The sequence below is a fragment of the Brassica napus genome, chromosome C8, assembly GCF_020379485.1.
Source record: "Brassica napus cultivar Da-Ae chromosome C8, Da-Ae, whole genome shotgun sequence".
Classification (NCBI taxonomy): domain Eukaryota; kingdom Viridiplantae; phylum Streptophyta; class Magnoliopsida; order Brassicales; family Brassicaceae; genus Brassica; species Brassica napus.
The window spans coordinates 29,136,705-29,162,586 of NC_063451.1; the positions used below are offsets into that span (position 1 = coordinate 29,136,705).

A 25,882-nucleotide genomic window follows, 5' to 3' on the forward strand; every position below is an offset into this window, starting at 1 on the left:
CTCTTTCTATGTAGATATGTTTTGACAACAAATCTTATGGATGGAATGTGGAGTATGTCTTTAATAGACAATCATTATCTGTTACCTCTTCTCCACATAATCTCAGTTGGTACACGACCCTGGACAAGGCAAAGTGAAACTCGGCCAGTCTCTAAGTCTTGGAATCTGAGACTCATCCATTCATATTTGACCTTTGGTAATAATACCATAGTGTATCTGGACTTTAATTCTGTCTAAAGGTCACGACGATTCTTGATATGTAAATACTGATTTCTCAGTTCTTTAGTGAGATGATGGCTCATAATAATTATGGCTCTTAACTTTTCACTTTCAATTTCATCATTTCTTTCAATGATACATTTCCCGAGTCCTCTAGACTTCAGGGCAATTGAAGTGTTCATTTCCCATTCTAGATAATTATCTCCCGAGAGATTTAGAATGGCATAATCCATGGGTTCAAATCTCGGCATCTGAAATCATATTATCAATCAATTCTTGATTTAGAATTCTTGCAACCAATTTAAATAATCAGTGCATATGATTTCATAAGTCCATCTTTGATGCTTAGGCCATACGGCTTTGCATTGTGATGCTTATACCTCTCGGCCATTATAAGATACAACGATCTTAAGGATCGGATCATCATGCAATCCGGTTTATATAACCATCTGGATACTAGGCCACACGGCCACTTAGATATTGACTAAGCCACACGGCTTTTAATCAATCATGATTCAAACAAATGCAAGTCAATATTATCAAGCAAGGCCACACGGCCACATAAAATGCAAACAAGATAATGCATTCAATCTTATTGCTTAGTTACATTCCAACTTATGTTTACCAATTTCAAGGTTGGTAATGTTTCAGCTAGATTTTAGAATCAAGTAATCTAGCAACCTAAATCTCATTTAATATGTAAATTCTTTAAATCAATCTTTCAAGCTTTAAGTAATGAGAAATTTAAGGTTTCAAAGCCTTTAGAAATATCAATCAAGATTAAGGGTTTCAAGGCCTTAGGAATTTTAAAATTCGAGATTAGGGTTTCAGTTTAAACAAGATTCAGATTCAAGTTTTAAAATAATCCTAATCATAGCTCTTAGGCGATCAATCAAATACTCAGGTTTCAAATCAAAATTAAAAACCGATTTTCTAAAATTAGGGTTTTAGGGGATTTCGAAAACTTTGATCTTTGATCAAGGGGATTTGATTTGAGATTCAAAAACCTTTAAGGTTCTGATTTTAATTGATCAATGGATCAATCTCGTTCTTAGGTTTTAGATCGAACTTATAGAGCTTTGATTTACTCATAGGGGATTGATCTATTTAACCTATGGCTTTTAGTTTTAGAGATTATCTTTTAGGGTTTCAATCTTTACAAAACAACCAGGTTCGATTCATGTTCTCAAAATTAGGATTACCTTTGTTTTGCAGATTGTAGAAATCCGGACCACCAATAGAACCTCGAACGGACACGAGATGGGACGAGCTGGAACGGTCGCGTGCTGAGGCGAGACGCGCCTGATCGGGATCGGAGGGTTTAGCGTCTGGTCGCGGATGTGGTCTGAGCTGGACGCAAGCTGAGCTGAGGCTGAGGACGTTGATCACGGACAGGGAACGTCTGAAGCTGAGCTTGATCGGAGTTGAGCTTGATCGGAGTTTGCAAGCCGAAACGCAAACAAGAACAATTTAGGGTTCTTCGGGATTAGATCTTTGCACCAATTCCTCTTAGCTCATGAAATAAAAACAAGGATTATTAGATTACATGAAACACCATAATTTGAACAAGATATCATCAAACAAGTAAGGTATGAATTTGGCTAGAAAATCTTGTTGGTTCGAATTAGGGTTCCAAAAGACCAAGACGGTGCTGAGTATTGTTTCTGCGAGTGTGGGCGCGTCTGAGATCGGATCGATGAACGGTTTGCGCTGATGCATTCGTCTCGTCAAGAGCCTCAATTTGATATGTGGCTCGTCGTCTGGTTCCTCCGGGTTTGAGAGATAGATCGATTTTACGTTGCGCTTGATTTAGGGTTTATGTGTGACGGATTTTAGGTTAGGTTTTGTCTCAGGGTTTTGGAGTCTATCGTGCTGATAACGTGTTGTAAATAGAAGGTTTGAGACTGAATATTTCTGTGTTATTATTAATGAATCATAGAGGTTCCTTATATAAGGATTACATGAGAGATAAATGGAAATACATAAATGGAAAGATAACAAATCATAAACCAACAAGGAATAGGAAAACTAGAAGAATGGAAAGTCGTGGCCGACTTTCTCTCTCTCCAGATCGGCCGCCTCTCTCTCTCCTTTCTCTAGGGTTTCGGCCGCCGCTTCTCTCTTTAGGGATTGTGCCGTCTCTCTCTTGTTATGGGCCGGTTTATGGACCGGGCTGGTTATGGACATTCATCACTTTATAACATTTAGCAACTTTAAGATTTTACTGTGGCTCACAATATTAATATATCCCGGACAAATTTGGTTTGTCTTTTGTGTTGCTGAACCTAACAGTAAGACTGATCCTCTTTTGGTAGGCCGCAAATCTCAGCTTCAAAATTATGTGTTTTAATTGGAGTAAAATAATTGAAAATGAATGATATATATAGGAAAGTAATTTTCAATATCATGTGAAATACATAAAAAAAAATTTTGAATCTCTAAAGCTACTGCATAAGCCATCAGACATTATGGAATCCACAAATAGAAAAATCAGCTCACAATTGATGCTAGAATTCGTTCGCAGTGATGATGGTTAGAGAGCGTTACAAATTTTTGTGATTAAGCAAGAGTTAGTAGAAAATCGATATAACACTCATATATATTGACCAAATCAATTATATTATTACTAATTTCTAACATTTAAAAAACAACAACTAATCACAAATATTATCCCTAAGTAACCTCTAAATTCACCGGCCAATAATATTTCATTATTTCAAATTCGATATCTTTTAAAAAAAGAAACAAAATATTATCAAATTATATTATGTTTTTAAAATAAAAAAGTGAAAAAAATAGCAGCTACAGAAAAAAAGAATTAAAAAAAAAAATTTAACGTCGTCAGCAAGACACTAAATCCTAAATCCTAAATCCTAATCCTTAAACCCTAAATCCTAAATCCTAAACCCTAAACCCTTGGGTAAACCATAAACCTTTAGGTAAACTCTAAACCCTTGGGTAAATCCTAAACTCTAAATAAAAACACTAAACCTTAAAACTCTAAACCCTAAATCCTAAACCCTAAACCCTTGAGTGTTTTAGTGTTTATTGATTTTGATTTAGAGTTTAAGATTTATCCTAGAGTTTAAGATTTATCCTAGAGTTTAGGGTTTACCCAAGTGTTTAGGTTTAGGATTTAGGGTTTAGGGATTAGGATTTAGGGTTTAATGTTTTGCTGATGACGCTAAAAATATTTGTTTTTGTAATTACTACTATTTTTTATTTATTTATTTTTACCTTTTAATTTTAAAAAGATAATATAATTTGATAATATTTTGTTTTCTTTTTTAAAAGATATCGAATATGAAATAACACAATCCTATTGGTTGGTGAACCTCGTGAACAAGGAGTGAACCCAAGAATAAGTCCTACGTAAATAATGTATAGGTTTATTTTAAAACCAATCACATTAAAACTGTTTAAAAATAACAAAGAATTAGATCCTTGTAACGTATATCCTTGAACCTCGGGGACCCATATTTGACTATTATAGGAGACTATAACCAACCAATAGTTCGTCGACACGTCATAAACACATGATAAGAAAAAACTAAAGAAGCTTGCGCTTTGTCACTAATATTTCTATTTAATTATTTTTTTCCGATATAACCTAAAGCAAAAAGGAATCACCTTTTATCATCTGTTCTGTAATGTATAATCGCCAGAAGAAAATATTTTGATTTCGGATTTCCTCTTCCCTTTCTCCTAAACAACAAAAACTCTTTCGTTTTCCCGCACTTTCTCCGGAGAATGAGGTGGGAAAGGGTCCGACAACAAGTGGGTTCTTCTTCCGGGCCCGGTAAGAGGTGGGGACACACTTGTAACGCCGTTAAAGGAGGTACCTTTCTCTACGTTTTCGGTGGCTACGGCACGGACAATCGCCAAACCAATCAAGTCCACGTCTTTGACGCTGGTTAGTTTCTCTCCGCACACCCATCTTGTCGGATTTAGGTTTGGTTCCGTTCGTAAGAATGTCCGAACCTTATGTTGTTTCGCTCACCCCTGCATGTTGTGGCACATTTTATGTTGAAAGCTTTGTCCTTTTAATCCATTACATTGTATCTTATTACTTGATTGATTACGGTCTGACCCTTTTGAGGAAGCTTTTTTTGTATTAAAATGATTTTGTTGTTGTTTACTTGCTCTCTCACTATGTTTGCAGCAAAGCAGATATGGACTCAGCCGATGATCAGTGGCACGCCTCCTCCTCCTAGGGACAGTCACAGCTGTACAACAGTCTGCGACAACCTTGTTGTGTTTGGTGGTACTGATGGAATCAAATCTCTCAATGATTTGTACATTCTTGACACTTGTAAGCTTCTTCCTTTTTGGTACTTCAAGTTTTAAGAAGTTATTCTGAATTGGGTTTGCTTGTTTGTTTGTTTGTTTCCATTTGTGGTTAATAGCTTCACATACTTGGAAGTGTCAGAGTGTTAGAGGGGAGGCGCCTGCGCCAAGAGAAGGTCATACCGCCACGCTCGTTGGTAAAAGGCTTTTTGTATTTGGTGGCTGTGGCAAATCTTCTGATGTTAATGACGAAATCTATTATAATGACCTCTACGTACTAAACACAGGTAATAATGTTTTTTATGCCATGGCTTTCTTTAATTGGTATGTGAATCTATTACATTGCATCATCTCTTAGGCATTGATTAGTAACAAGTGCAAACAATACCTTTTCTTGCCTTAGAGGTTGTGCTACATTTTCTTTGATGCAAGTAAGTGAATTGGCTTTGCGCTTGTGTAGAGACTTATGTGTGGAAACGTGCTACTACTATTGGGAATCCACCATCTGCGAGAGATAGTCACACTTGCTCATCGTGGAAGAACAAGATCGTTGTTATAGGTGGTGAAGATGGACACGACTATTATCTCTCTGATGTTCATATCCTTGATACAGGTTCCTAAATTCATGTTCTTTTTAATCTTACTAGTGTCTATGTCTTTTATCTGAAGGTTGATTGTAAGTTTTTTAATTTTGGGTTTCAGATACATTCGTATGGAAGGAGCTGAATACTTCAGGGCAGTTATTGACACCTCGAGCTGGTCATGTTACTGTTTCACTAGGGAAGAACTTATATGTGTTTGGAGGGTTTACGGATGCTCAGAATCTTTACGATGATCTCTATGTGCTTGATCTTGGTTAGTAAGCTGAGACGATCATTTGATACCAATTACCAAATGCTTTCGGATTAACCATTGTAAAGTATATCATTGTCATTCTTACTTGTAGATACGTGTGTGTGGTCAAAGGTTCTGACCATAGGAGAAGGGCCATCTGCTAGATTCTCCTCTACAGGGGCTTGTTTAGATCCTCACAGATCCGGGTTTCTAGTCTTTGTTGGTGGCTGCAATAAAAATCTCGAGGCATTGGATGATATGTTCTACTTACACACAGGTTATCACCCATCTTATCTTCAACTTTGCTAATTGGGCATTTACTTCCTAATAGGTTTTTTTTTAACTTTTTTGGTTAAATAGGACTTGGATATGATGCAAGGCTTGATCAAAATGTAGGGAGCATGTCTCTAAAGAAGCAACTGAAGTTGAAATGCCAAGAACAAAGTCATGCAAGTTCCTTGTATGATAAATCTCTTGTTGGAATCAGTATGGATCATCAAGGTGTGTTTAAGCAATCTAGTCAGTGTTATATTGAAACATTTAAAGATAGCCTGTTTATGATGATTGCTTTTATTTGTAGGAAGAGGGAGTTTTGGTTTGAAGAATGGCCAATTTGATCAGGGGAAAATGATGTTTCAAGCCAAGGTAACGCAGAGGTTCCCAGTTGGTTACAGTATAGAAACAATGATAAATGGGAAAGTGCTTCGTGGCGTTTTGTTTTCAACCAAGCAGAGCTCCGTTCTGGCGACCGACCAAAGCTTGAGTAGGCGAGTGCTTATATCAGTTTCTTACTTTCGTTTTTTTTTGTTTGTCTGGTGGTTGCATGGTTTTGTGAACAATTTTGTTTGTTGTTGTACAGAAAGAGGCCAGCTATGTCCAACGGTGACCAGGATCACAGTTTAAAGGTACCAAGAACTTTGAGCAAGGATCAAACTGATGCTACTGAATCCAAAGATTCTCCATCAATGGGCATGGAGGGTGGTGGTATTGGTCTCATCAGCAACCCTCTGGATGTTAACATAAACACAGAGGCAGTGACACCTCAGCTCGATATGGTAATTTTAATAATATATCCGCAAAAACGTTTCTTAATGCAATTTACTTATTGAAAAATCTGTGTGCAGGGCAATGTGAGTACAGCTCCACCATCTTCATCAGTTCCTGAGACAGATGAAGCGTCTTTAGAATCTAGAAATGCGGTATCAATCGATGTTGGAGCTACTAATAAGACCGGACCTGGAGAGTCATCATAGCTAACAGAAAAACAAAGGTGATTAGAAAACAAGAGGTGAAGCCAAATGCAGCTAAAAACTATTTGTGTCTAACTAACTCTGTTCCTTTGAACAATTTGATTTTGCAGATGAGAGATTCAGCAAGATAGGATGAAGAGAGAGGATGTGTTTAGTTTAGAATCAAAGTCAGGTTTTTTTTGTTGGCGACTTGTTGAGGATTAGGTTTTTATTTAATTTTTCTTCTGCTTAGTGTTATTCAACTTGCAAAAGCAATGTAATGCTTCCTCTCACAGTTCCAGTAAAGAACAAAAGAAAATGGGTTACTAATCTGATGAACAAAAAGTTTAAGGGGCTAATACGTAATTAACATAATCGACTCGCTCAATAGCCAAAGATTAAAAATGGTTTTATTCAAGGAATATGCCAATGTGGAGACTTTCTTGTAAACCGGTTCGGTTTATAATATAATCTTTGTTCGTTTACAAATTTAAACCGAAACAGAGCAAATTATACACATCGAGGGTTCTTTCCCCCTTCCTCTCGAGTTCCGCCGCGCCGCGCCAAACGTTTGTCCGTCTTTCTCAGAGACACTCTGTGCCCTGAACCAACTCTGGAGAAACAAAGGTTGATAATTTACCAAAACTTCTGAATGTAGTGTTTGCGTCTCTGTTTATTTATTGTGTCATGTCTCTTTGGCTTCATTGAATCTGATTTAATATTTATAGTTAACGGGTTTTGCTAAAGTCATTGGCTTTTGGTGTTATAAGGGATTAAGAACACTGCCCATCATGTTTTTCAAAGTAGAATGGTTTTAGAATGTGTGTGTGTTTGTAGATTAACTTGCTTCTCTGGTTTGTGAAGTATTTGGTTGGGTTGTCTGTTATCATTGTTTAACATTGCTTTCTTTGTTATCTTCACATGTTTTTTTTAGTGTGAAACATAACTAATTGTACTAAACTTTAAGTAACGTTTCCCTGGGCAGTTTTCTATCTGCAGATTGTTTTTGAAGGCAATATCTGAGTAAAAGCAAAGGAATGATGGATACTGTTTTATTGGGAACAATGCCAGAATCTGGTGTGACACTACATATAGACCCAACAGAAGAAGGTTCACTACCAGATGCAAATATGAATGGTTCCAGTAGGAAAAAACCGAAAAGAAGAAAGAAGAAGAAGAAAAAGGAAGAGGAAGCTTTGTGTGGAGAAGAGAAGACGTTGGATGTTTTACAAAAACCCACCGAAGAAGATCAAAGACATCCACCTGAGAATCCTTTGTCCAACATTAGAATACAAGAAGATTCGTGCCAGCAAGGTCAAGATTCATGTGAAAAGCCTGAAGATTCAGAGTCAGTTGCTATTGATATGACTTCTTCTGAGAGAAAGAAGAAAAGAAGAAAGAAAAAGAAAAGCAATGATAGAGATGCGCTGACGGAGAGTGGCGTTGATACCAATTCGGAGGTTACTATGGAATGCGATGCTAGGCACAGTTCTGAAGCTCAAGGATCAAAATTGAATGGTACTGCGGTTAACAGTTGTCTGAAATCCAAGGATGATAGAGTGGATCAACAAAAGGGAGCAGATGCCAAAGCTGATGAAACTGTGTCCGAAATTCAGAATCCTAAAGCCAAGAAAAAGAAGAGAAGAAAAACCAAAACAATGGAGGTATGCGATGCATTAGAAAATACTCTAGCAACCTCCATGGAAAGTGGGCCAGAAGAGTCCATGGAAACTGCTGGAGGTGTATGCGAAGTAAAGAGCAAAAAACGGAAGAGAAAGAAGAAGAAAACGTCATTGTCAGATCAGGAAACTGCAGATATGGAGGTCTGTGATCCATCAGAAAATACTTTACCAGGCACCATAGTAGAGTGTATGTTGGATCACTCAAACAAAGAAGTTTTGGAAAATTGTGATAAGAATGCTGGACAAGAGTTAGTGGCCGAGGAAGAGACAAAAGATGAAATTGGCGAAACTAAACAAAAGAGGAAGAAGAAAAAGAAGAAAGAGTCTTGTGAACTAAGTGAGGAAGTTAGTGAACCCAAACAAAAGAAGAAGAAGAAGAAGAAGAAGAAGAAAAAGTCTTGTGAAGATGACAAAACTGACAATATGGATGCCGAGAAGGATGATGTTTCTGTACCTAGGAATGAGGGAGAACTAGAATTTGACGGGGGAAAGCTTGATACATCTTTGTCAAGTTCTGTCTTAGTACCCGATAATGAGGTAGCTACACAAGAAACTGGAGATGGACCTAGATGCTCCTGCAAAGGTCAAAGTACCAGAAAGCTGGTTGTATTTGATTTGAACGGAATCCTTGCAGATATTGCTCGAGGAAACACAGGTGAATGTGTTCCAGATGGTAAAATATCTTTCAGATCAGGTAATAAAGAATCATTCTCTATGTAAGTTCTTACATGCTTCTTGACTCTTTGAGTAATTTTTATTTTTGTGTGGTCTTCTGTACAGTTTTCAAGAGACCTTTTGTTGCTACTTTTCTTGACTTCTGCTTTGAAAAGTTTGATGTTGGGATATGGTCTTCTAGACGCATGTAACTATCTTTACCTGATCCAATATTCAAGTGCATATAAGATTAATCCCTCTACTAACTCTTTCTTACACTTTACTCTTACAGTGGATTGGATTATATGACAGACATTGTCATGGGAAATCACGCGGAAAATCTACTATTTAGTTTCGTAAGTGATCTCTCTACAACATCTACGAGAAACGGAGTTTACGATGGAAGTGTGGATATTAGTTCTAATTCTTTTTTCTTCTTCTTTTGTATGTACACAGGATCAAAGTATATGCATTACAACAAACTTCAAAACTCTGGAGAATACTACTAAACCTCTGTTCCTTAAGGATCTGAGAACAGTCTGGAATCGTTTTGGTACATGTCTCAGTTGTGGAAAACGAAAGTACGATGAGACAAACACTTTGCTTGTGGACGATTCACCCGACAAGGCATTGTGTAATCCTGTAAGTTCTCAAACACTTACAACCAGGCATATGTAATCTCACATTTTTTTTAAAACATCTAACATTGGTTGTTATTGTTCAGCCACATACTGGAATCTTTCCTTTCCCTTACCAGTACACTGACCGTGAAGATTCTGCATTGGGTAAGTCTTTCTCTTTTGTAAACCTTAACAGCATCCAAGTTTTGTAACACCAAGCAGAAAGAATTAATGGAGATTCATATTATTCATATACATTGTCTTGAGAACAGGACCTGATGGTGAGCTAAGGAAGTACATGGAAAGGTTAGTGGATGCGGAGAACGTTCAGAAGTTTGTGGAGGAGAATCCAATTGGCCAATCTGCAATAACCGAGACGCATGAATCATGGAGTTTCTACTCTAGGGTCATCAAGGCACATAAAAGCTAAATCAATTCAGGGGATTTTTGACCAACTCCTCACTGTTTATTTGCTTCTTGAGAGCTCACAACAAGTAAGTGTTTCAATATTCCTGGAGAAAAACTTCACTAGTGTAATGTTATCTTGAGAGATGTACTTTAGCTCACCAAACTCTTAATATTTCTGTTAATCTCTTGTATTTTTCAACAAAGACTAGGATATCTTCGATTAATGGCTATGCGTATTTTTTTCTTTCTTTCAATAGTAAGAAACAAAAGAAGCTAATCATGCATAATGGCAGTGGAGCTAGAAATACTGTCTGATACAAAATTAAATGTGGGGGATATAACGTAGAAGAAAAGTCAAACTCTTTCTAGTTGGTGAACTAACTACTAAAGCATGCTTTTCCATTTACAACTATTTTCTTTGTTTATTAGCATGTGATTCTGTTCTATATAACTTAAATCTTAAATTTAATTCTACCTAAACCAATTTGATTATTGAAAAGATAAACAAACACAATAATTTCTATTTGATTAAAAAAAAAAAAATCATTATAGGAAAAAGAAGAAGATAATAATGTGGATATGTCAAGTCCCAACGAGAAGACAGAAGTCACATGCAGAGGGAGACATCTGAAGAACAGAGTTTTAACAAACCACATCCACTTGCCATAACCCCCCACCTCTCTTCTCTCTCTCTAATCTCAAATCATTTCTAATCCTATTATTCATCAGAACTGTTTTACATTGTTCTCTGGTCAGAAACATAGAGGTAAAATAAACAGAGTAGCATTTGGCAGAGAATCCTCTGTTCCCTCTGCCTCTTCGTCTTCTTCTTGGCTTTATCAGTTCCTCAGTATCTAAAATACTTTCCGTCTTATCTTCTTGGTGTTCGTAAGATTCTTCAATGTACATTTTCTGAATCTTCTTTGCAATGGCGTTCACATTAAGCTTTGTCTGTGCCAGTTTTTTGGAATCTAAATTTTGATAAAAAGAGCTAAACTTTTTTGGAAATATATGAAAATATGGAAGATGCGTCACTCTCGTTATGGTTCCATGGTGGTTGGCTGTTGATGGAGATATAACAAAAAAAAGACTATAACACACTGTCAAGTTCAAGATTCTCTGCCACTGAACTTCTTTCAACTAATCACATGGCTGCAAAGCTTCTGCATACATTGGCAGATGAAAACTCTGATCTGCAGAAGAAGATTGGATGTATGAATGGGATTTTCCAACTCTTTGATCGCCACAACCATGTTCGTAAAAGTCTTGCTTTAGGTAATCATTACAACACTAACAAATATATTAATTAATTAATACTTGTGCTTTCTTAGATCGTGTCTCTTAGTCGTTGTGACCTGTACGTGGCCATATGTTCTAAACTAGTATGTCTTTTTTTTTCATGTTCTTCTCTTCTTAAGCTCCTGTCTCTTCATGAACTATAAGGTCTGGTCTCATTCTTTTGTGAGGACTAAAAGGTCTCTAGTTTGTGTGTTTGTGTGGCGTTTTCTTGGTAGAATTTGACTTCTCTTAACCTCCTTAGACTCTTCATGTTTCTTGAATCTGTTATGAACAAAGAGAGAATATGATATGATCCTCAAACTCTTTTATTCTTTATGTGTTGCAGGTAATGCACATGTCAATAGTATCAACTTTGAAAGAGACTCTTCGTTTCAGTTTCAGGACACCAACATTATTAATGCTACGAGCGAGAAACTAACAGAATCTTCAAGGGTTTCTTTCTCATCGTCCTGTTCATCATCTTCCCTGTTGTCATCTGAGCTCAACAGAGAAGAAACTCAGCCTGAAATATCACCCTATGACCGTGTCATTTTTCCAGAGTCTCCCACGAGTGATCCAGTGATGAGCCGAGGAAAAGGGTTTGCCGCACATATGGGACTTGATCTTAGAGATGTTGTTAGAGACTCTATGTATAGAGAAGTCAAAGCGCTTTCTGAAGTTTGTAGACACAAGAGAAGAGAGGAGGATTCTCCAAGACCTTATGGTTTGAAGCACTCCACGCCTGTTGATTTCAACGAATCATGCAAGGCTCTAGCCAAACTTAGGACAACATCTCAGCGTTGTTACAACGAGGTTGACATGAAAGATGCATCTCACAACAAGTTTAAATCAGGGAAGAAGGTGAAAGAGTCTCCTAAGCTTTCGTTGGACAGTAGAGACCACGTTGATCTCAAAGCTGGTGATAGCAAGCTTAGTAGAAGCTCTACCATGAACAAACGGCCTCCTAGTGTTGTTGCAAAGCTAATGGGTTTGGAAACATTACCTGGCTCTCCATTGGGCTCACCAAGAAGCTTGCGGAAGGACACAGCTTCTTCTTCTTCTTCTCCAAGATGGAGAAGCTCTGAGTTTGTTATGAAACCCTTATCAAGTTTGAGATTCCCCACTGAGCCAGCTCCATGGAAGCAAACTGATAGAAGAAGCCTTACTAAGCACAAGCAAGCCTGCAAGCCTCTGTCGCAGCCAATGGAGAAAAGGTTGAAAGGTGTTGAGATTAATCATCCCAAAAAGGATCTCAGAGCTCTTAATGAGATATTAGAGGCAATGCAGACAAAAAGTGTCTTTGGTTCTAGAAAGCAGCCACAATGCTCAAACTCAAGAGGTCTAAAGAATCAGGTGATGCCATCCACTATGAGAGGACCTATAGTGATTATAAAACCTGCAAGACTTGTTGAGAGATCTGGTATCCCTTCATCATCTCTGGTTCCTATTCACAGTCTATCTGTTCTTAATAGAGAAAAAAAAGAATCTGTGCATGTTAAAAGAAACTCAACTAGTAAGAAGGCGGCAAAAGATGGTAGTATCAGTTCTGTTGATAGCAAATCTAGTAGCAGAAACGTGCGGTCTTCTCAGCTTTCCAAAGAAAGCACAAGTCCAAGACTGCGTCAGATGAAGAAGCATGAGCATGAAAAGCGTTCCAGGCCACCAACCACTCCATCTGATTCAAGCAAATCAAGAAAACAAACAAACCGACAACCGGGAGAATCTACTACTAATAATCCTGGTGGTAGGAGTAGACCCAGGGCTCAGAGGATCTTGCAGAAAACTGAAGCCACCATGATAATCAAACAAGCAACTGAAGCAGGTGATGGAAAGAGTCCAACTGTAATAGAGGCAGCCAAAACCGTAGTCTCTAACTTAATGCAGACTGTGAGTGATGAACATTGCGAAGAGGAAGAGCAGTGGAATCCAGCTTACAGCTTCTCAGAGACAACAACAACAACCACCTTATCACCGGAGATAAACCGAAAGAAGCTTCAGAACGTTGAGCACCTGGTTCAAAAGCTGAAAAGACTAAACTCTAGCCACGACGAAACCAGCCAAGACTACATTGCATCGCTATGCGAGAACAATGATCCCAACACCGATCATAGATACATATCCGAGATTCTGTTAGCCTCAGGTCTTCTCCTCAGAGACCTAAGCTCAGAGTTAACGACGTTTCAGCTCCACCCTTCAGGCCACCCTATCAACCCTGAGCTATTCCTCGTTCTTGAACAAACTAAAGGAAGAAGCAGCGGTTATGAGAAGCTCAACCGGAAACTTGTGTTCGATGCAGTTAATGAAACGCTCGTGAAGAAGTTAGCTATTAAAGATCCATGGATGAAGAGGAAGGTGTTAAGCGCGCAACAGCTATTGAAAGAAGTATGTTCAGAGATAGAAACAGTGAAAAAGAAAGCTGAGAAAAGATCAGGTAACTTGCTGTTGTTGGAGGAACAAGAAGAGGACTTCTTGAAATGTATATTGGATGAAGATGTAAGGACTCGATCTGAGAAATGGACAGACTTTGATGACGTAGTACCTGGTTTAGTGCTTGACATAGAGAGGCTTCTCTTCAAGGATTTGGTGAATGAGGTCGTGCATGGTGAGATTGGTCGGCTGCAACTAGTTACTGATTCATAAGCTCGTGTGTTTGATCTCTGTATTCTAAAGCCGTATATATATAAATAATACAAAAGTCAAATGTCATGAAAACATTACAACTTCAATATAAAGGCTATTTACAACTTCATCGCCGATCAGCTAACTCAACGGTCGAGATTAACGCAATTATAAATCAACGGACTTGATCGTCCAGTGGCGAATCGGAGTCTTTACAATAATAAAAGTCAGGGTTTTTCTCACAGTTAAGCTAGAACTGAAAGACGTTGAGGTGAGCGACGCTTCCAGAGATTATCATCATCCACAGAGAAACTCAAAAGGTGTGTAAAGTCGTTTGCTTTCAAGACTCGAACATCCTCTGTTTAATCCTGTTTCGACTGAAAGTTCAATTTTTTTTGTGGATCCTAGCTAGATCTTTCTCTTTCTGGTTGTCTTGGAATTGAATTGGAGCCGACATGTGTCTGGTTTCTCTGTCCTGAGTCATGCAATACTATGGATTCGTTAGGAAATGGATTAGTGAGTTAAAGTTGTGAACTTTGACTTGATTCTTGTTGATACTGCCTTGTGAAAGTTGTGAACTTTGGCTTGATTATTGTTGATACTGCCTTGTGATTCTATCCGGATCTCAAAAATGTTAATAACACAGATCTATATTGACCTTGTGCTCGCCTATCTATCTACATTCTGGGGTTTGTTGTTCTCTTTTGATGTTTGTCTCTCTGGGAAAATTTGCTTGCAGATTGAAGAAGATGCATTACATGGGGTTGTTTAGTAAAGCTGGAAACATATTCAGGCAGCCTAGAGCGATGCAGGCCGCGAACGCTATGTTACAGGGCAATCTTTCTTTGACTCCATCCAAACTCTTTGTTGGAGGTTAGAGACTCACAAAAACTTTTTTTTAGAATAGTTTGTTTTTGTTGGAGGTTAGATTCCAAGCATCTCATCCTGTTATGTGGTTGCCTCTTCTCAGGTCTCTCACCAACTACTGATGTAGATATCTTGAAAGAAGTTTTTGGCAAATTTGGCAAAATCGTTGATGGTAGTAGCTATCTATCATTTTGCAGTTTAATCATTTCTCCATTGCTTTGTCTTCCTAGTTGCTGACTAGTATGTACCTTTGTTCGTTACAGTGGTAGTGGTTTCGGACCGTGAAACTGGTGTATCGAAGGGATTTGGTTTCGTAACATATGATTCCATCGATGCTGCTAATAAGGCAATGCAACAGATGAATGATCAGGTGATACCAGTTTTTCCAGCTACATAAGTTTCTTGGACACTAGTTTGTGTATTATCCATCTTTGCTTATCTCATTTTCCTTTTCACAAAAAGATTGATGTTCGGTAGAGCCTTGGTGCTTCAGACACTGATGCGCTTGTTCTCTCTTTTTCATTCTTTGCTTGGTTGACGAGACTTGACATTTATAGAGTTTCCTTCTTGAACAGGAACTTGATGGGAGAATAATTGGAGTGAACCCAGCTGATTCAGGAGGCGGTGGAGGTGGTTTTGCAAGAAGGGGAGGCTATGGTGGTGGCCGTGGTGGATTTGGTCGAGGTGGGTTTGGTCGTGGTGGATTCGGACGTGGTGGCTATAACTTTGTTCGTTAACTTGGCATCTAGGAGTGTCTACTTCCAAGATTTGTTAGTCTTCTGTTTCATTTTTTCTTCACATAGACCATTTTTTGTGTTATAACGTTCACTGAAGCTTTGAATAAACAGATGAAGCAGCTATAGTTGGCAAACACATGTATTGGACCTATTGGTTCAGTGGAATTTCACACATTCAAAAAAAGAGAATACAAAATTTGAGAGTTGAATAATGAGTTGAGCCTCAATGGAACTAATCAGTATAGAGAAGAGGCTTTTAGTCCAAGGAGTTAATGAGAGGTTCAAAATTGAAGATAAGCCAGTCTGCTTGTGCTGCAACAGCTTCACGAAGCTGAACTCCAGCGTAGCATATGAACAAGTCCCCCCCACCAGGTATACGTGCCTGCAAGTGAATTAGTTTAGTTAGTTGCTCATTTGAGATCGATCTCTTTGTTATATTTAAAAAGAAAAAAAAGCCTACTTCGAGATCAGTAGCTCCGTCTCCAATCATGACCATCGTCTTGTAGCTACTACCCTGAAAAGAACCATGGTACATATTCAAGAAGAGAGCTATGGAGCTTGCAAAAGTAGGGAAAGTATGACGAACCTTTCGTATATGTTGCACTGCCTTGGCTTTGCCTCCACTTCTTGAAGTAGGTTCCTTCTCATCAAAGCCCACAAACTCGCCGGAATTTCCAAATAGAAGATTGTTGGCGAATATATTCTCTCGAGGGATGCCAAGAATCGATGCTACAGGCTACAGTGAAAACATATTCATTCAATACCTTATCACCATTATTCTAGTAGTCTACAAGAGAGTCAGAGAGTACATTGATCATCTGTCGAAAGCCTCCAGATATCAAATAGACATCGATTTTATTGTCTCTGAGCTTCTTGACCAACTCTTCAATGCCAGGGGATAGCCTACACAAACCAAAGAAACACACTGTAACGAAACATTTTCAGAAAGTAACGTGAACATGGTCTTGTTACACATAGCAAGATGCCAAGTTGGTTGTTAACCTCTGTTTGGTCAAAGTCCAACTTCAGGACAAGAGCTCTTACATGTTTAATTCCATCTTTACATGTGACTTTAAGCAGAGTGAATCAACACTAAAAGAGCCAAATTATCAACATATGATAAGTAAACAAAATGAGTACCTTGGGGGTGTCTTTTCGAGATATTCATCAACTTTGGAAAGAGAAGGCTTGAACAAAGAAAGCCTTGCGGCTAGAGCTTCTTCAAATGGAACAGATCCACCCATTGCTCTAAGAAACCAAATACTCAGTAAAAAATACTAAGAGAATATCATTAGAGCGCTCTAGTACATAAATTTGCCGTAAACCTGGCAGTCCATTCAGCAACAGCCTTTCCAGCTCCACAGAACTCAGCAAGTTCATCAATACCTTCATCCACACATACAGTGCTATCCACATCGAAGCATACAGCTTCAACATTTCTCCATAGATCAAGAATCTCTAGCAATTCAGAAAAACCAAACTATAAAGTTCAATAGCTTTAAGACAGTTTTGTAATTTTAATTCATAATACTCTTTTATCATATCTCCTAGCACAAGGCAGCTCAGATCAACAATTGTACAACCATGTTACTAGATATTATTACTCCCTAAACTCAAATACAACATAAAGTAACAAGTAGTAACCTTTAGAAGGAGCAGTGTTGCCTTGGTGCCCCAAAGCCGACACCCTCTGCGGCTGCACAGAAGCAGTCACTAGACGGACCAATCTGGGATGGCTCATGATCGAGACACCGCCTCTTCTACAAGGATATCTCCTTAACTCAAGGCAAGACAAATCATCAGATAAAGATGAGAGCTTTCTACAGGGAACTTGAACAGGAACAGCTCTTGAAGTAAGTAACGCTTCCATTAAACCTACAAACCAAAAGAAACACAACAGTTCAATTGTATAAGAGCAGAAACCAAGAAGACATTTTTCTGATTCAGCACGAAAATACCAGATGGAAATCGAACAGAAAAATCACACTCTTAACTCATTATACACCAACTTCATCAAAAAAATCGAGACAATGTGTGTAGATTTTAACATTCCAAGTGTGATCTATCAAATCGCTAATCAAGTAAGAGATTGATCATGTAAGATTGGGATCAGAGATCCGCACGGCGAGGAAGAAGAAGAGAAAAAAAGAAAAAGAAAAGTTTCCATACCGGAAAAAACGCCGGCGGTCGTCTCCGGCTGATGGTCGTGTAGGATCGATTAGTTAAAAAGTAACTGAGAAGAGTGTTTGGTTAATAACTGACAAATAACAGTTTTACCCTTTATTAAATTATGATTGAAATGTTTGAAATGACACTTTGATCCTCTATGTTTTATAAAAGTTACTTTACAGGCAAGTAACTAATTCCGGTGAAAGATATAACCTTAAATATTTGCCGTCACCTTACTTAAAATCATAATGTACAATTTTTTTCTTTTGCAGAAGCAAGTGGATAACAGCTAGGAAAAAGCCAGACAAAGATTGAAGAAAACAAGTCTCTCTCAAAAGATTCCATTAGTGGGAGAGAGAGACCCACACAGTCACATGATCCACAGTCCAACGTTAGTTGTTGGTTACTCTACTAGATCAACAAGTAGAAGAGCATGAATAAAAATAAAGTGGTGGCTCTTGGGTTTTGGAGTTTGGATCCAAAGGAATAAGATGGATCAGTGTAGTCTGGGTTGAAACCACCGGCTGGAATCCCTAAACCACCTCCTGTTGAAGGTGTGACTGTGTAGGGTCTTGTATTAGTTGTCGTAGGGACTCTTGTCGATGGTGTTGTCGTCACCGGTGTCATTGTCCCACTTCCACTACATCAACAAAAAAAAACAAAAACAAAATAGAAATTCTACTAAGCCCATATCCTCAAGATCAAAGCCAACTCAACACTAAAACATAAGCAGTGAAGAAAAAAAGGGTGTACCTGGAACTTGCAGGAAAAGCACAAGTAGTGTAGCCTATATCATATCACCACAATGGTACAAGAGACAAGAGTTAGTAATATATTATATCTTCTAAACTGTGTAGAGAATCTTGAGCTGTTATTATAGTATATATTGAGATATGAACATCATTCACATTGAAACATGTGAAGTATATATATTTGATATAATACTATCCTCACTGATTTGCTTTTCAAGTTGAGTTTCATTTTTTTACTCATAATTAAATACTCCACTGAACGGTTTGGTTTTGAAATATGGTGTCCACACATTTTGTTTTGGGTTTAGTAGAGAGGTTGGTGGGGGGAGAGACTCACTGGGATCAGAGGCTGAGACGGTGGCTGTGCCGGCGAAGTCACAAGTTCCCTGAGACTGACGTTTCTTCTGAAAGAAGCTGTTGACAGCGTAGGAGCAGTGAGACTTGACGGTGTTTGGGTTAAAGCAAGGTCCGTTCTGGTGAATGGGTCCACAGTCAGCTCCTGCGCCACATGCGTAGTCTAAAGTCTTCTGCAGCATTGCTTCGCTTAATCCTTCTCTGCATACACACCATGTCCCACCTACACACAGACGCACTTTCATGACCACACATAATTATTTTACTCTCATTTACTAACTAAGTGTGAAATGAGCGACCTGAATCTGTAATTCAAGAAGGAACAATGTTGTGGTTCTCCAGATAAAAAAAAGGCAACACCTTTCTATGAAAAAAGTATGAGAAAAACAAGAAAGGGTTATTCTTTTTAGAAAATTTTAATTCAAACTATGAAAAGCTAAGAAATTTGAGACCGTGTTCTGTACTAAAACAGAGTTGATTAAATGGGAAAAGGTAAAAAATATATTCCTCACGGCAAAAGAAGATCCATGTGATGTGAAACAGAGAAGTGTTATATTATTTCGAGTTTGCAGGATTTGTACAGAGAGAAGAGTGTCTTACTTGAGTGACCAACCATAGCCAACAAAATCACAGCAAGAACAACAACAGCCATGGTGTTGCAACAGAGTTAAGCACAGGATTTTTTTTTTTTTTTTTAAAGCACAGGATTTGGATGCTGCTTGTTTGCGCTGATAGAATGGAAGAGATAAGAGAAGATTTTGAAGCTACCAAAGAGTTGTGGCTAAAGAGAGAGAAAGAGAGTCACTGCATTGAAAATACAGAGGGCATATTACACACTCTCTCTCTCTACTCCTAATTAAGTCCTCAGTATATATAATAATACATATCACTGGGGAAATGGAAAAATAAATGGGATAGGACTTAACTATATTGATATGAGAAAAAATGGATTTCAATCTTTAGTTTCAAAAATAACTGTACATTATTATTATTAGTAGTTCCATAGCCACAAAAACCTTTTCTTTGGAGACATTTTTCATCTACAGAAAAGAAAAGTAATTAGTGTTTTTTATTGATGGATATGATGCAAATATGTCAGCTAAAATTTATGATGCTAACTACCCAACTCCTACAGAGAGTACAAAAGCTTTCGTTTTCTAAAAAAAAAGGCTTAACACAACTTTGAATCTCATCAATTATATTTTTCCTCATTTTTTACATTTTACTGAAAGAAGCTGAAGCTTGTAGCTCAAGTCATCAATCTTTTTCCGCTCCTACAGAACAACAAAACAAGACAAAACAAGACAAAAAAGCTAGTAATAACCTTACACCAATAACAGAGAAATAAACATCTAAAAACAGACTTAGATGATAATGTAGAAAGATCATAAAAGCGAATAAGGAAAAAAATGTTGCTAAGTAAACTAGCTCCACCAAGAGGAACGTCAATTGATTCATGCTTCTCCTTTTAGACGGCATGAGAAGTTCTATCTCTAGCTGCATTCTCTTTCTTTCAAGGTTATCAAATTTTCTACAGGTTGACTATTAAGCTAGCTAGACTCTTACATTTGCACAAGCCTCATCAACCTAATTGATTGCCTTATCTGGTGTAAACATCGACCTAAACACACTCATGTCCAACGCAACAAGTCATATGATGTAATTGTATCTTGGCCACTTATGCTTTACAGTTCTTATACTGAAGCAATTATATGTTGCCAGTGTGATATTGAATACTATTATACAAGGATATGCTGAAAGGAAATCAGAGCAAGACACTCTGGTCCACTTAGGAAATGAAATTCTATTCTACCTCTGTTTGTCATGGATGTGTTCATCCCCGTTCAGAAGTTATCTCTTCACATATTTGAGCCAATAAATTGACTAATGGTGAGTTCTTTCATTTTGTTTTATGGTTCTATACAGTATTAGGAATCAAGTAGCCTAGTCTATGCGGCGATTGGACGTTCAGTTAGTTCGTTTCTCGCTTTGATAAAACTCTTAAATGATCTTAGAATGTATAAGATGTTGTTAAGTCTTTTCAGCTGGAAAGTCATAGAAGGTGTCGCATTGTAAAAGCTTGGGATCAAGATGGGTAAGCTTTGTCGTGGTGTTCTGATCGTGTCCAAATCTTATTGTTATTTTTTTTTGCTTTCTTAACATAGTCTCTATAGTCGTGTTAGAGTGTGATATATACATGTTTCTGCATCGCGTATTTCCACTATTTTTCAACATGTGTGAATATCAAATATTAGATCCTCATGCAATCATGGTTTGATGGTTGTTTACAGCCTGAGGCTGAGTAGTTTACAGATGTAAATCAGATCCTCGAGGAGAACATAGTCACATAGGCTCGCGTACATAGTTACATGTGTTAAAAGTATAAATCAGATTGATTCAGGGACAAGAGAGGGATTCAAAATTAAACTTAATAGAAATGGCAGGATGAGCCTGCCCGTGCTATAGTGCAACACATGGGCAATTCATGAAGATCCAGATAACAAGCTATCTTGATGGATATTCTCCCTTAAAAAATAGAGTTAATATCGTGTGGCCCAATGAACCACATATCAAATATTAAACTGATAAGAACAGATACTACACTTGATCTTAGCCAAAAGGCCGAGAAAGGTATGATTTGTGAAGATGCCTGGTCTCATCTCTTATACTGATCCTCATGCCTTCCAAGCTTGTTTCGTTAGCGATGTGGGACGTTTAAAAGTCAGAAAACAAAATACTCTTTCTGTTTTAGCGGGTTTGTAACCGACAATAGTCTTAAACCTAGACACAAGTAGAGTTGGAATGTGACTAATTTACTCTAAACCGAAGTTTCATGTTGTACAGATCCCAAATACAGTAGATAAGTTCAACGTCACATCCTGATGGCACACAATCATAATACAACATGGCCTCACATACACCATCGTCACGAGATATCATTAAGATACCATAACCACCATCACCATCATGAAACAAAAGGGTCCCAATACTGAAATATAAATCAGTAAAAATCTTTTTTATGTAACTGGATTTTCTACTGGTATGTAAATGTATAGAGATATGATGCTATGGCAATGCGCTAACTCTATAACCGCTCGTTGTTATTATATATACTCAAAATTTGAACTCATTAAAGAAGATTAAGTTATAAATAACAACAACAAAAAAAGCTTCATGGCTTTCTTTATATTTGCTTGATCATCACAGTTTCTGAAGATCTTGCTATCCTTGTGTTTTTCAGACCATCAAGTCTTTTTGAGTTCTTGGATCTCTCTTCAGAATCCACTTGGGAAGCTTTTCATGACAGATACAAATTTATACAGAGTCATTTCCCTTGTTTCCTACCTGCAATTCAAAAATCCATACACTTTGTTGTTGCTCATTATGTTTTAAGATCTTAGTTTCATAGTGTATAAAATAAAAAAACTAACACAAAGGGATAAGTCAAAAACCACAGTATCTAGGTGTTTATTGCGCGATATAGCACACTAGATAAATACGCATACTATGTTTTACCTTTCTGGAACAAAGATTTTCGAACTAACTGGCGAATCTTGCGTTCTTGACGCTCCAAAAGCTCATCAACTCCATAAGATTGAGACAACAAGGGACCTGAGAATTCTATTTTCTCATCATTGTCTTCATAACCCTGTCAAGTTCACACCTCATTAGCATGACTGAGTATGTTTCTCAACACGTGCTAAAAGAAGACAAGCAAATCATGCATGTTCTGCTTTTTCCTCTCAAGATTTTGAGTGAATATAAAACATTGAGAGAGAGAGACAAAAGAACTTTAAGCAATAAAGCTACACTCTCAGTCAAATAGCATTCTGGAGATTCTTTCTACTCATTTTCATTGATGTCACATATCAATGAGAAATTTCAGATATTATAACTTTTTGAATTTTATATAAGTTGAGGTTGGCATAAGAAAGGTTAAGCCACTTGGTGTGTAACTATATCAACTAGAAATTGGATAACTATGGACAAAACAACTAGATGATATTGCTAGCTTCTGTTTATCTACTAACATACCAAGTGATTAAGTTTTGCTGACTTCTCTTCTCTCTGATAAAGTGCCAATGATAGTTCCTGCGAATGATACTCATCTGAAGCATCAAAAGAATCTGGACGTTCAAGCTGTCTCCACTTCTTCAACATCGAAAGCTTCAACATCTCATATGCCTCACGGTCTTGGGAATCTTTTTCTTCCTTTTCATTCTCATTGATCTTAGACTCAACGTCAGTGCTCTCACTGAAAGCAGGAGAAGGTCCCAACAGGTTAGGAATGTAACCTCTTGAGAGAGATCTATTATGTGATCCATCTTTTCGTCGCTTTGCCCATGCAAAACCGCTTGATACTGAGACTTGCAAAGGCCCTGAGAAAGGTACATCTCCTTGTGACGCGTGCTTCACATGAGAAGAAGCTTCTTCTTTCTCATGTTCTGATGATGGGTTTTGCAGTTTCCCATATAAACTGGCTTCGCTATCGATGGAGTTGTGAACTGAATGACCATAACGTTTCTGGAAAGTCTGTGAAGGACGTCGTGCGTCCTGCACGCAGTTAGGTGGTGGCAGTTTAGCAAATGCAGGTGGCTTTCTCGTTGGCTTCCTTACTTCTGTCCCACGTCTCCCATTCCCACTGATCTTTTTCCTAAAATTTCCAAAAATAACATATTGAGGAAAATGATTGAATGCTTCAAGAACTGGCACTTGAGAGTTAAGACTCTCACCTTGTTGCATCTTCACGATGCTTTGCATCAATCTCTTTGCTAGGAGAGTATACAGGCAAGCTTGAGGGATCACAAGCAAAAGGCTCTGAAGTGAAATACTGTAATAAAAAAAAGGGGAATAAAGCCTTCTGAAAAGATGCGACAAGACGACTAAACAATGTCTTTCTTCAAACTTGATGATGTCATAGTTGGTTGGAAGATTAAATGGTTACCTGAGAAACAAGGGCAGTAGAAGCAGTCCCACGTTTGTGTGGCTCTACAGAAAGAAGAGTCTCTATAAGAGTGATGTCAGCTTCGGACAAATCTTTCAAGGTCTCTCCGAGACACCCATCATAATGTTGCTGCGGTTTGAAAAGCATTGCATGAGGAAGTTTGGACTTCTTCCAGTAATCAGCAGGTGGAGATCCACATAGTTTGAATATCTTGTGCAACTGTTCCACCTACATTTCAAGAAACAGTACACTTTTTGAGTTATATAACAAGACAAGAGTTGTAATGTTTATGGTTTTTTACCTCGGTTCTTCCTTGCAGGACAGGTTTCTTGAGGAGAAGCTCGGCGAAAACACAGCCAACACTCCACAGATCAACAGAAGCTCCGTACTCCGTTGCACCAAGCAAAAGCTCAGGTGGGCGGTACCATAGAGTCACAACTCTACTTGTAAGAGGTTGTTGCTTATTATTCCCAGAAGCATTACAAAAGTTAGCTAGCCCAAAATCAGCAACCTTTAAAACTCCTTCATTGTTCACCAGAAGATTCGAACCCTTGATGTCCCGGTGCATCACACCTCGTGCGTGACAGTGGTCAAGTCCAGACAATAATTGTTTCATATAACACTTAATCTACAAAAGGCCAAAACAACAGTCATTATTTGTACTCCAAATACAGAAAAAGTCTCTCAGAACTGACCTGTGGAGTTGTGAAGCTGACGTCAGGGCTTGAGAGAAGACCGGTGAGGTCATGCTCCATGTACTCGAATACGAGATGAATGTTGCAAGAGAGATTTGAAGTAACCAAGCCTTGGAGTTTGATGACGTTGGGATGATCGAGTCTCCTGAGTATCAGAATCTCTCTTGCCATGAACCTAACACTCTCCGGCTCAAAATTGTCGAACTTTACTTTCTTTAAAGCCACTATCCTCCCCGTTTCAGTCTCTCGTGCTCGGAACACGCTACTATAAGTCCCTTGACCAATCTTTAAAAATCACCAGAAACAAAAAAAAACAGAGCAAATCATTTAAAAAACAGAGCAAAACAGAGCAAAACAGAGCAAAACAGAGCAAAACAGAGGATTGTGAAAGTATTAACCTTTTCTAGTTTTTCGAAAGCGTCGGATCGGAAAGGGACCCAGCCGTGAATAGCTTCGCCGGCGACGTTGCTCAGCCATGAAGGCCAGCCGGCGGCGACCTGCTCGGCTTCCAAGTACTTGCTCAAGTTACCGAGGCGGAAACTCAACGACTCGCTCCTGCAATTCGAACTCGCTCGGCCCGACTCGGTCCCTAACTCGCTGCCGCCGCTCTTCTTTTTGCTACTGCTCTTCTTGCCGCTCTTGCTCCTCCAAGAAACGAGCTTCTTCTCCACCGCCGGGGAAGGCTCCTCGACCACAACTCGACCCGACCCGGAACAAGCATTGTTGTTCTTGAACACTCCTGAGTGATCGATCGCTGGCGTTACGGAGACGGTTTGCTTCGAGCTGACACAACCCATTACCCAAGAATCTTGGCTCCTCCGCTTCACCACCACATGTATACTGGTTTATATATATCTCTCTCTCCCTCCGGATCCGGTATTTGAATGAATCTCAAGAACAAAAAAAAGTAGTGAGTGAGAAACTATAACAGTTTCATTGTTGTTTATATACAATTTTTAACTACATACAGAGAGAAAATAGAATGTTTTTCTCTGCCTTTTTCACTTTCTTTAATTTCTGGCGTGAATTACGGAAGACGACGGTCCTTTTATTTTAATTTAGCAAATTATGAATGTCGTTAAAAAGATTTAAAATAGAGAAATAGTAGTATATTTAAGCGACATCCACGGGAAAGATTTTTTGGGTTAGACAATGATTATGACTGATGATGAGTTTGATCTATCACTCTTTGAAAAAAAAGAGATCTATCACTCTTTGTTATTTTTGCTCTTTTTTCGTGTGTTTTTTTAGGATTTCGTGAATTATATTATTATCCAATTTTTCTCTACACAAAACATTTTTTCTTTATGTTTTTAGTTTTTTCTAATTAAAAATACTAGTATGTTTTTTTTTACACATTATTTTTGTTTTTGTACATTTTATTTGGTTTTACATTGTTGAGTTTTGATATTTCTATGGACAGTGCATAACCGATATATTATTATGCAAATGGAACTAGTTTGACTAGTGGTCAGTGTGTGGATTGAGCTAATACGGCCAAAAATGGTGGTGGGTCGTTGTTGACTTGTTTTG

The 25,882-nt window shown here is 38.1% G+C and overlaps 7 protein-coding genes, 1 long non-coding RNA gene and 1 other non-coding gene across 15 annotated transcripts; 5 read left to right on the forward strand and 4 right to left on the reverse strand.

The window, feature by feature from the left end:
* The first annotated feature begins 3,818 nt into the window (after nucleotides 1-3,818).
* LOC106387673 (kelch domain-containing protein 3) lies at nucleotides 3,819-6,862 on the forward strand. The gene is made up of 11 exons (XM_013827575.3): nucleotides 3,819-4,132; nucleotides 4,382-4,531; nucleotides 4,626-4,793; nucleotides 4,967-5,119; nucleotides 5,209-5,361; nucleotides 5,453-5,617; nucleotides 5,701-5,841; nucleotides 5,921-6,107; nucleotides 6,200-6,395; nucleotides 6,465-6,610; nucleotides 6,701-6,862. Exons 1-10 carry the CDS (start codon nucleotides 3,970-3,972, stop codon nucleotides 6,591-6,593), a joined length of 1,605 nt encoding a protein of 534 aa, XP_013683029.1. The 5' UTR covers nucleotides 3,819-3,969; the 3' UTR covers nucleotides 6,594-6,610; nucleotides 6,701-6,862.
* A 185-nt stretch (nucleotides 6,863-7,047) lies between these two features.
* LOC106387675 (translation initiation factor IF-2) lies at nucleotides 7,048-11,041 on the forward strand. Of its 3 annotated transcripts, XR_002661756.2 has the most exons (8): nucleotides 7,048-7,196; nucleotides 7,555-8,945; nucleotides 9,032-9,113; nucleotides 9,198-9,261; nucleotides 9,362-9,547; nucleotides 9,630-9,690; nucleotides 9,798-10,019; nucleotides 10,486-11,041. XR_002661756.2 is itself a non-coding variant. In XM_013827577.3 (7 exons), the coding sequence occupies exons 2-7, from the start codon at nucleotides 7,607-7,609 to the stop codon at nucleotides 9,953-9,955; spliced, it is 1,890 nt and encodes a 629-aa protein (XP_013683031.1). In that variant the 5' UTR covers nucleotides 7,048-7,196; nucleotides 7,555-7,606; the 3' UTR covers nucleotides 9,956-10,187. The 3 variants fall into 3 exon arrangements, 2 of the variants coding, with proteins under 2 accessions (XP_013683031.1, XP_013683032.1); XM_013827577.3 differs by lacking the exon at nucleotides 10,486-11,041 and having other exon boundaries at nucleotides 9,798-10,187; XM_013827578.3 differs by lacking the exon at nucleotides 10,486-11,041 and having other exon boundaries at nucleotides 7,067-7,196; nucleotides 7,569-8,945; nucleotides 9,798-10,187.
* On the forward strand, nucleotides 10,965-13,960 carry LOC106387674 (protein LONGIFOLIA 1-like). Its single transcript, XM_022710797.2, has 2 exons — nucleotides 10,965-11,208; nucleotides 11,558-13,960. The coding sequence occupies exons 1-2, from the start codon at nucleotides 11,082-11,084 to the stop codon at nucleotides 13,849-13,851; spliced, it is 2,421 nt and encodes an 806-aa protein (XP_022566518.1). The 5' UTR covers nucleotides 10,965-11,081; the 3' UTR covers nucleotides 13,852-13,960.
* LOC106387678 (glycine-rich RNA-binding protein 6, mitochondrial) lies at nucleotides 13,917-15,646 on the forward strand. 2 transcript variants are annotated; one of them, XM_013827581.3, is made up of 6 exons: nucleotides 13,917-14,150; nucleotides 14,570-14,703; nucleotides 14,801-14,869; nucleotides 14,961-15,067; nucleotides 15,273-15,467; nucleotides 15,546-15,646. In XM_013827581.3, exons 2-5 carry the CDS (start codon nucleotides 14,580-14,582, stop codon nucleotides 15,432-15,434), a joined length of 462 nt encoding a protein of 153 aa, XP_013683035.1. In that variant the 5' UTR covers nucleotides 13,917-14,150; nucleotides 14,570-14,579; the 3' UTR covers nucleotides 15,435-15,467; nucleotides 15,546-15,646. The 2 variants fall into 2 exon arrangements, with proteins under 2 accessions (XP_013683035.1, XP_013683034.1); XM_013827580.3 differs by having other exon boundaries at nucleotides 15,273-15,646.
* LOC106387677 (phosphoserine phosphatase, chloroplastic) lies at nucleotides 15,558-17,830 on the reverse strand. Of its 2 annotated transcripts, none has more exons than XM_013827579.3 (8): nucleotides 17,604-17,830; nucleotides 17,079-17,309; nucleotides 16,760-16,892; nucleotides 16,575-16,682; nucleotides 16,244-16,337; nucleotides 16,021-16,170; nucleotides 15,895-15,948; nucleotides 15,558-15,816 (listed from the first exon to the last, which is right to left on the reverse strand). In XM_013827579.3, the coding sequence occupies exons 2-8, from the start codon at nucleotides 17,302-17,304 to the stop codon at nucleotides 15,691-15,693; spliced, it is 891 nt and encodes a 296-aa protein (XP_013683033.1). In that variant the 5' UTR covers nucleotides 17,305-17,309; nucleotides 17,604-17,830; the 3' UTR covers nucleotides 15,558-15,690. The 2 variants fall into 2 exon arrangements, with proteins under 2 accessions (XP_013683033.1, XP_048622409.1); XM_048766452.1 differs by lacking the exon at nucleotides 17,604-17,830 and adding an exon at nucleotides 17,393-17,591.
* Nucleotides 17,813-19,603, reverse strand: LOC106387679 (PLASMODESMATA CALLOSE-BINDING PROTEIN 3). Of its 3 annotated transcripts, XM_048766453.1 has the most exons (5): nucleotides 19,310-19,542; nucleotides 19,009-19,073; nucleotides 18,693-18,932; nucleotides 18,357-18,390; nucleotides 17,813-18,243 (listed from the first exon to the last, which is right to left on the reverse strand). In XM_048766453.1, the coding sequence occupies exons 3-5, from the start codon at nucleotides 18,889-18,891 to the stop codon at nucleotides 18,015-18,017; spliced, it is 462 nt and encodes a 153-aa protein (XP_048622410.1). In that variant the 5' UTR covers nucleotides 18,892-18,932; nucleotides 19,009-19,073; nucleotides 19,310-19,542; the 3' UTR covers nucleotides 17,813-18,014. The 3 variants fall into 3 exon arrangements, with proteins under 3 accessions (XP_048622410.1, XP_013683038.1, XP_013683037.1); XM_013827584.3 differs by lacking the exon at nucleotides 19,009-19,073 and having other exon boundaries at nucleotides 19,310-19,603; XM_013827583.3 differs by lacking the exon at nucleotides 19,009-19,073 and having other exon boundaries at nucleotides 18,693-18,947; nucleotides 19,310-19,566.
* On the forward strand, nucleotides 18,242-19,318 carry LOC125591723. The gene is made up of 2 exons (XR_007327832.1): nucleotides 18,242-18,411; nucleotides 18,664-19,318. It is a non-coding gene; the product is annotated as an uncharacterized LOC125591723 (long non-coding RNA).
* Nucleotides 19,604-21,149: 1,546 nt separating the features above from the next.
* On the reverse strand, nucleotides 21,150-21,344 carry LOC125592146. The gene has a single exon (XR_007327995.1). It is a non-coding gene; the product is annotated as a U2 spliceosomal RNA (small nuclear RNA).
* A 449-nt stretch (nucleotides 21,345-21,793) lies between these two features.
* On the reverse strand, nucleotides 21,794-25,409 carry LOC106387680 (protein IMPAIRED IN BABA-INDUCED STERILITY 1). The gene is made up of 8 exons (XM_013827585.3): nucleotides 24,748-25,409; nucleotides 24,350-24,634; nucleotides 23,956-24,282; nucleotides 23,655-23,882; nucleotides 23,443-23,540; nucleotides 22,745-23,363; nucleotides 22,226-22,358; nucleotides 21,794-22,054 (listed from the first exon to the last, which is right to left on the reverse strand). The coding sequence occupies exons 1-8, from the start codon at nucleotides 25,144-25,146 to the stop codon at nucleotides 22,035-22,037; spliced, it is 2,109 nt and encodes a 702-aa protein (XP_013683039.1). The 5' UTR covers nucleotides 25,147-25,409; the 3' UTR covers nucleotides 21,794-22,034.
* Nucleotides 25,410-25,882: the final 473 nt, after the last annotated feature.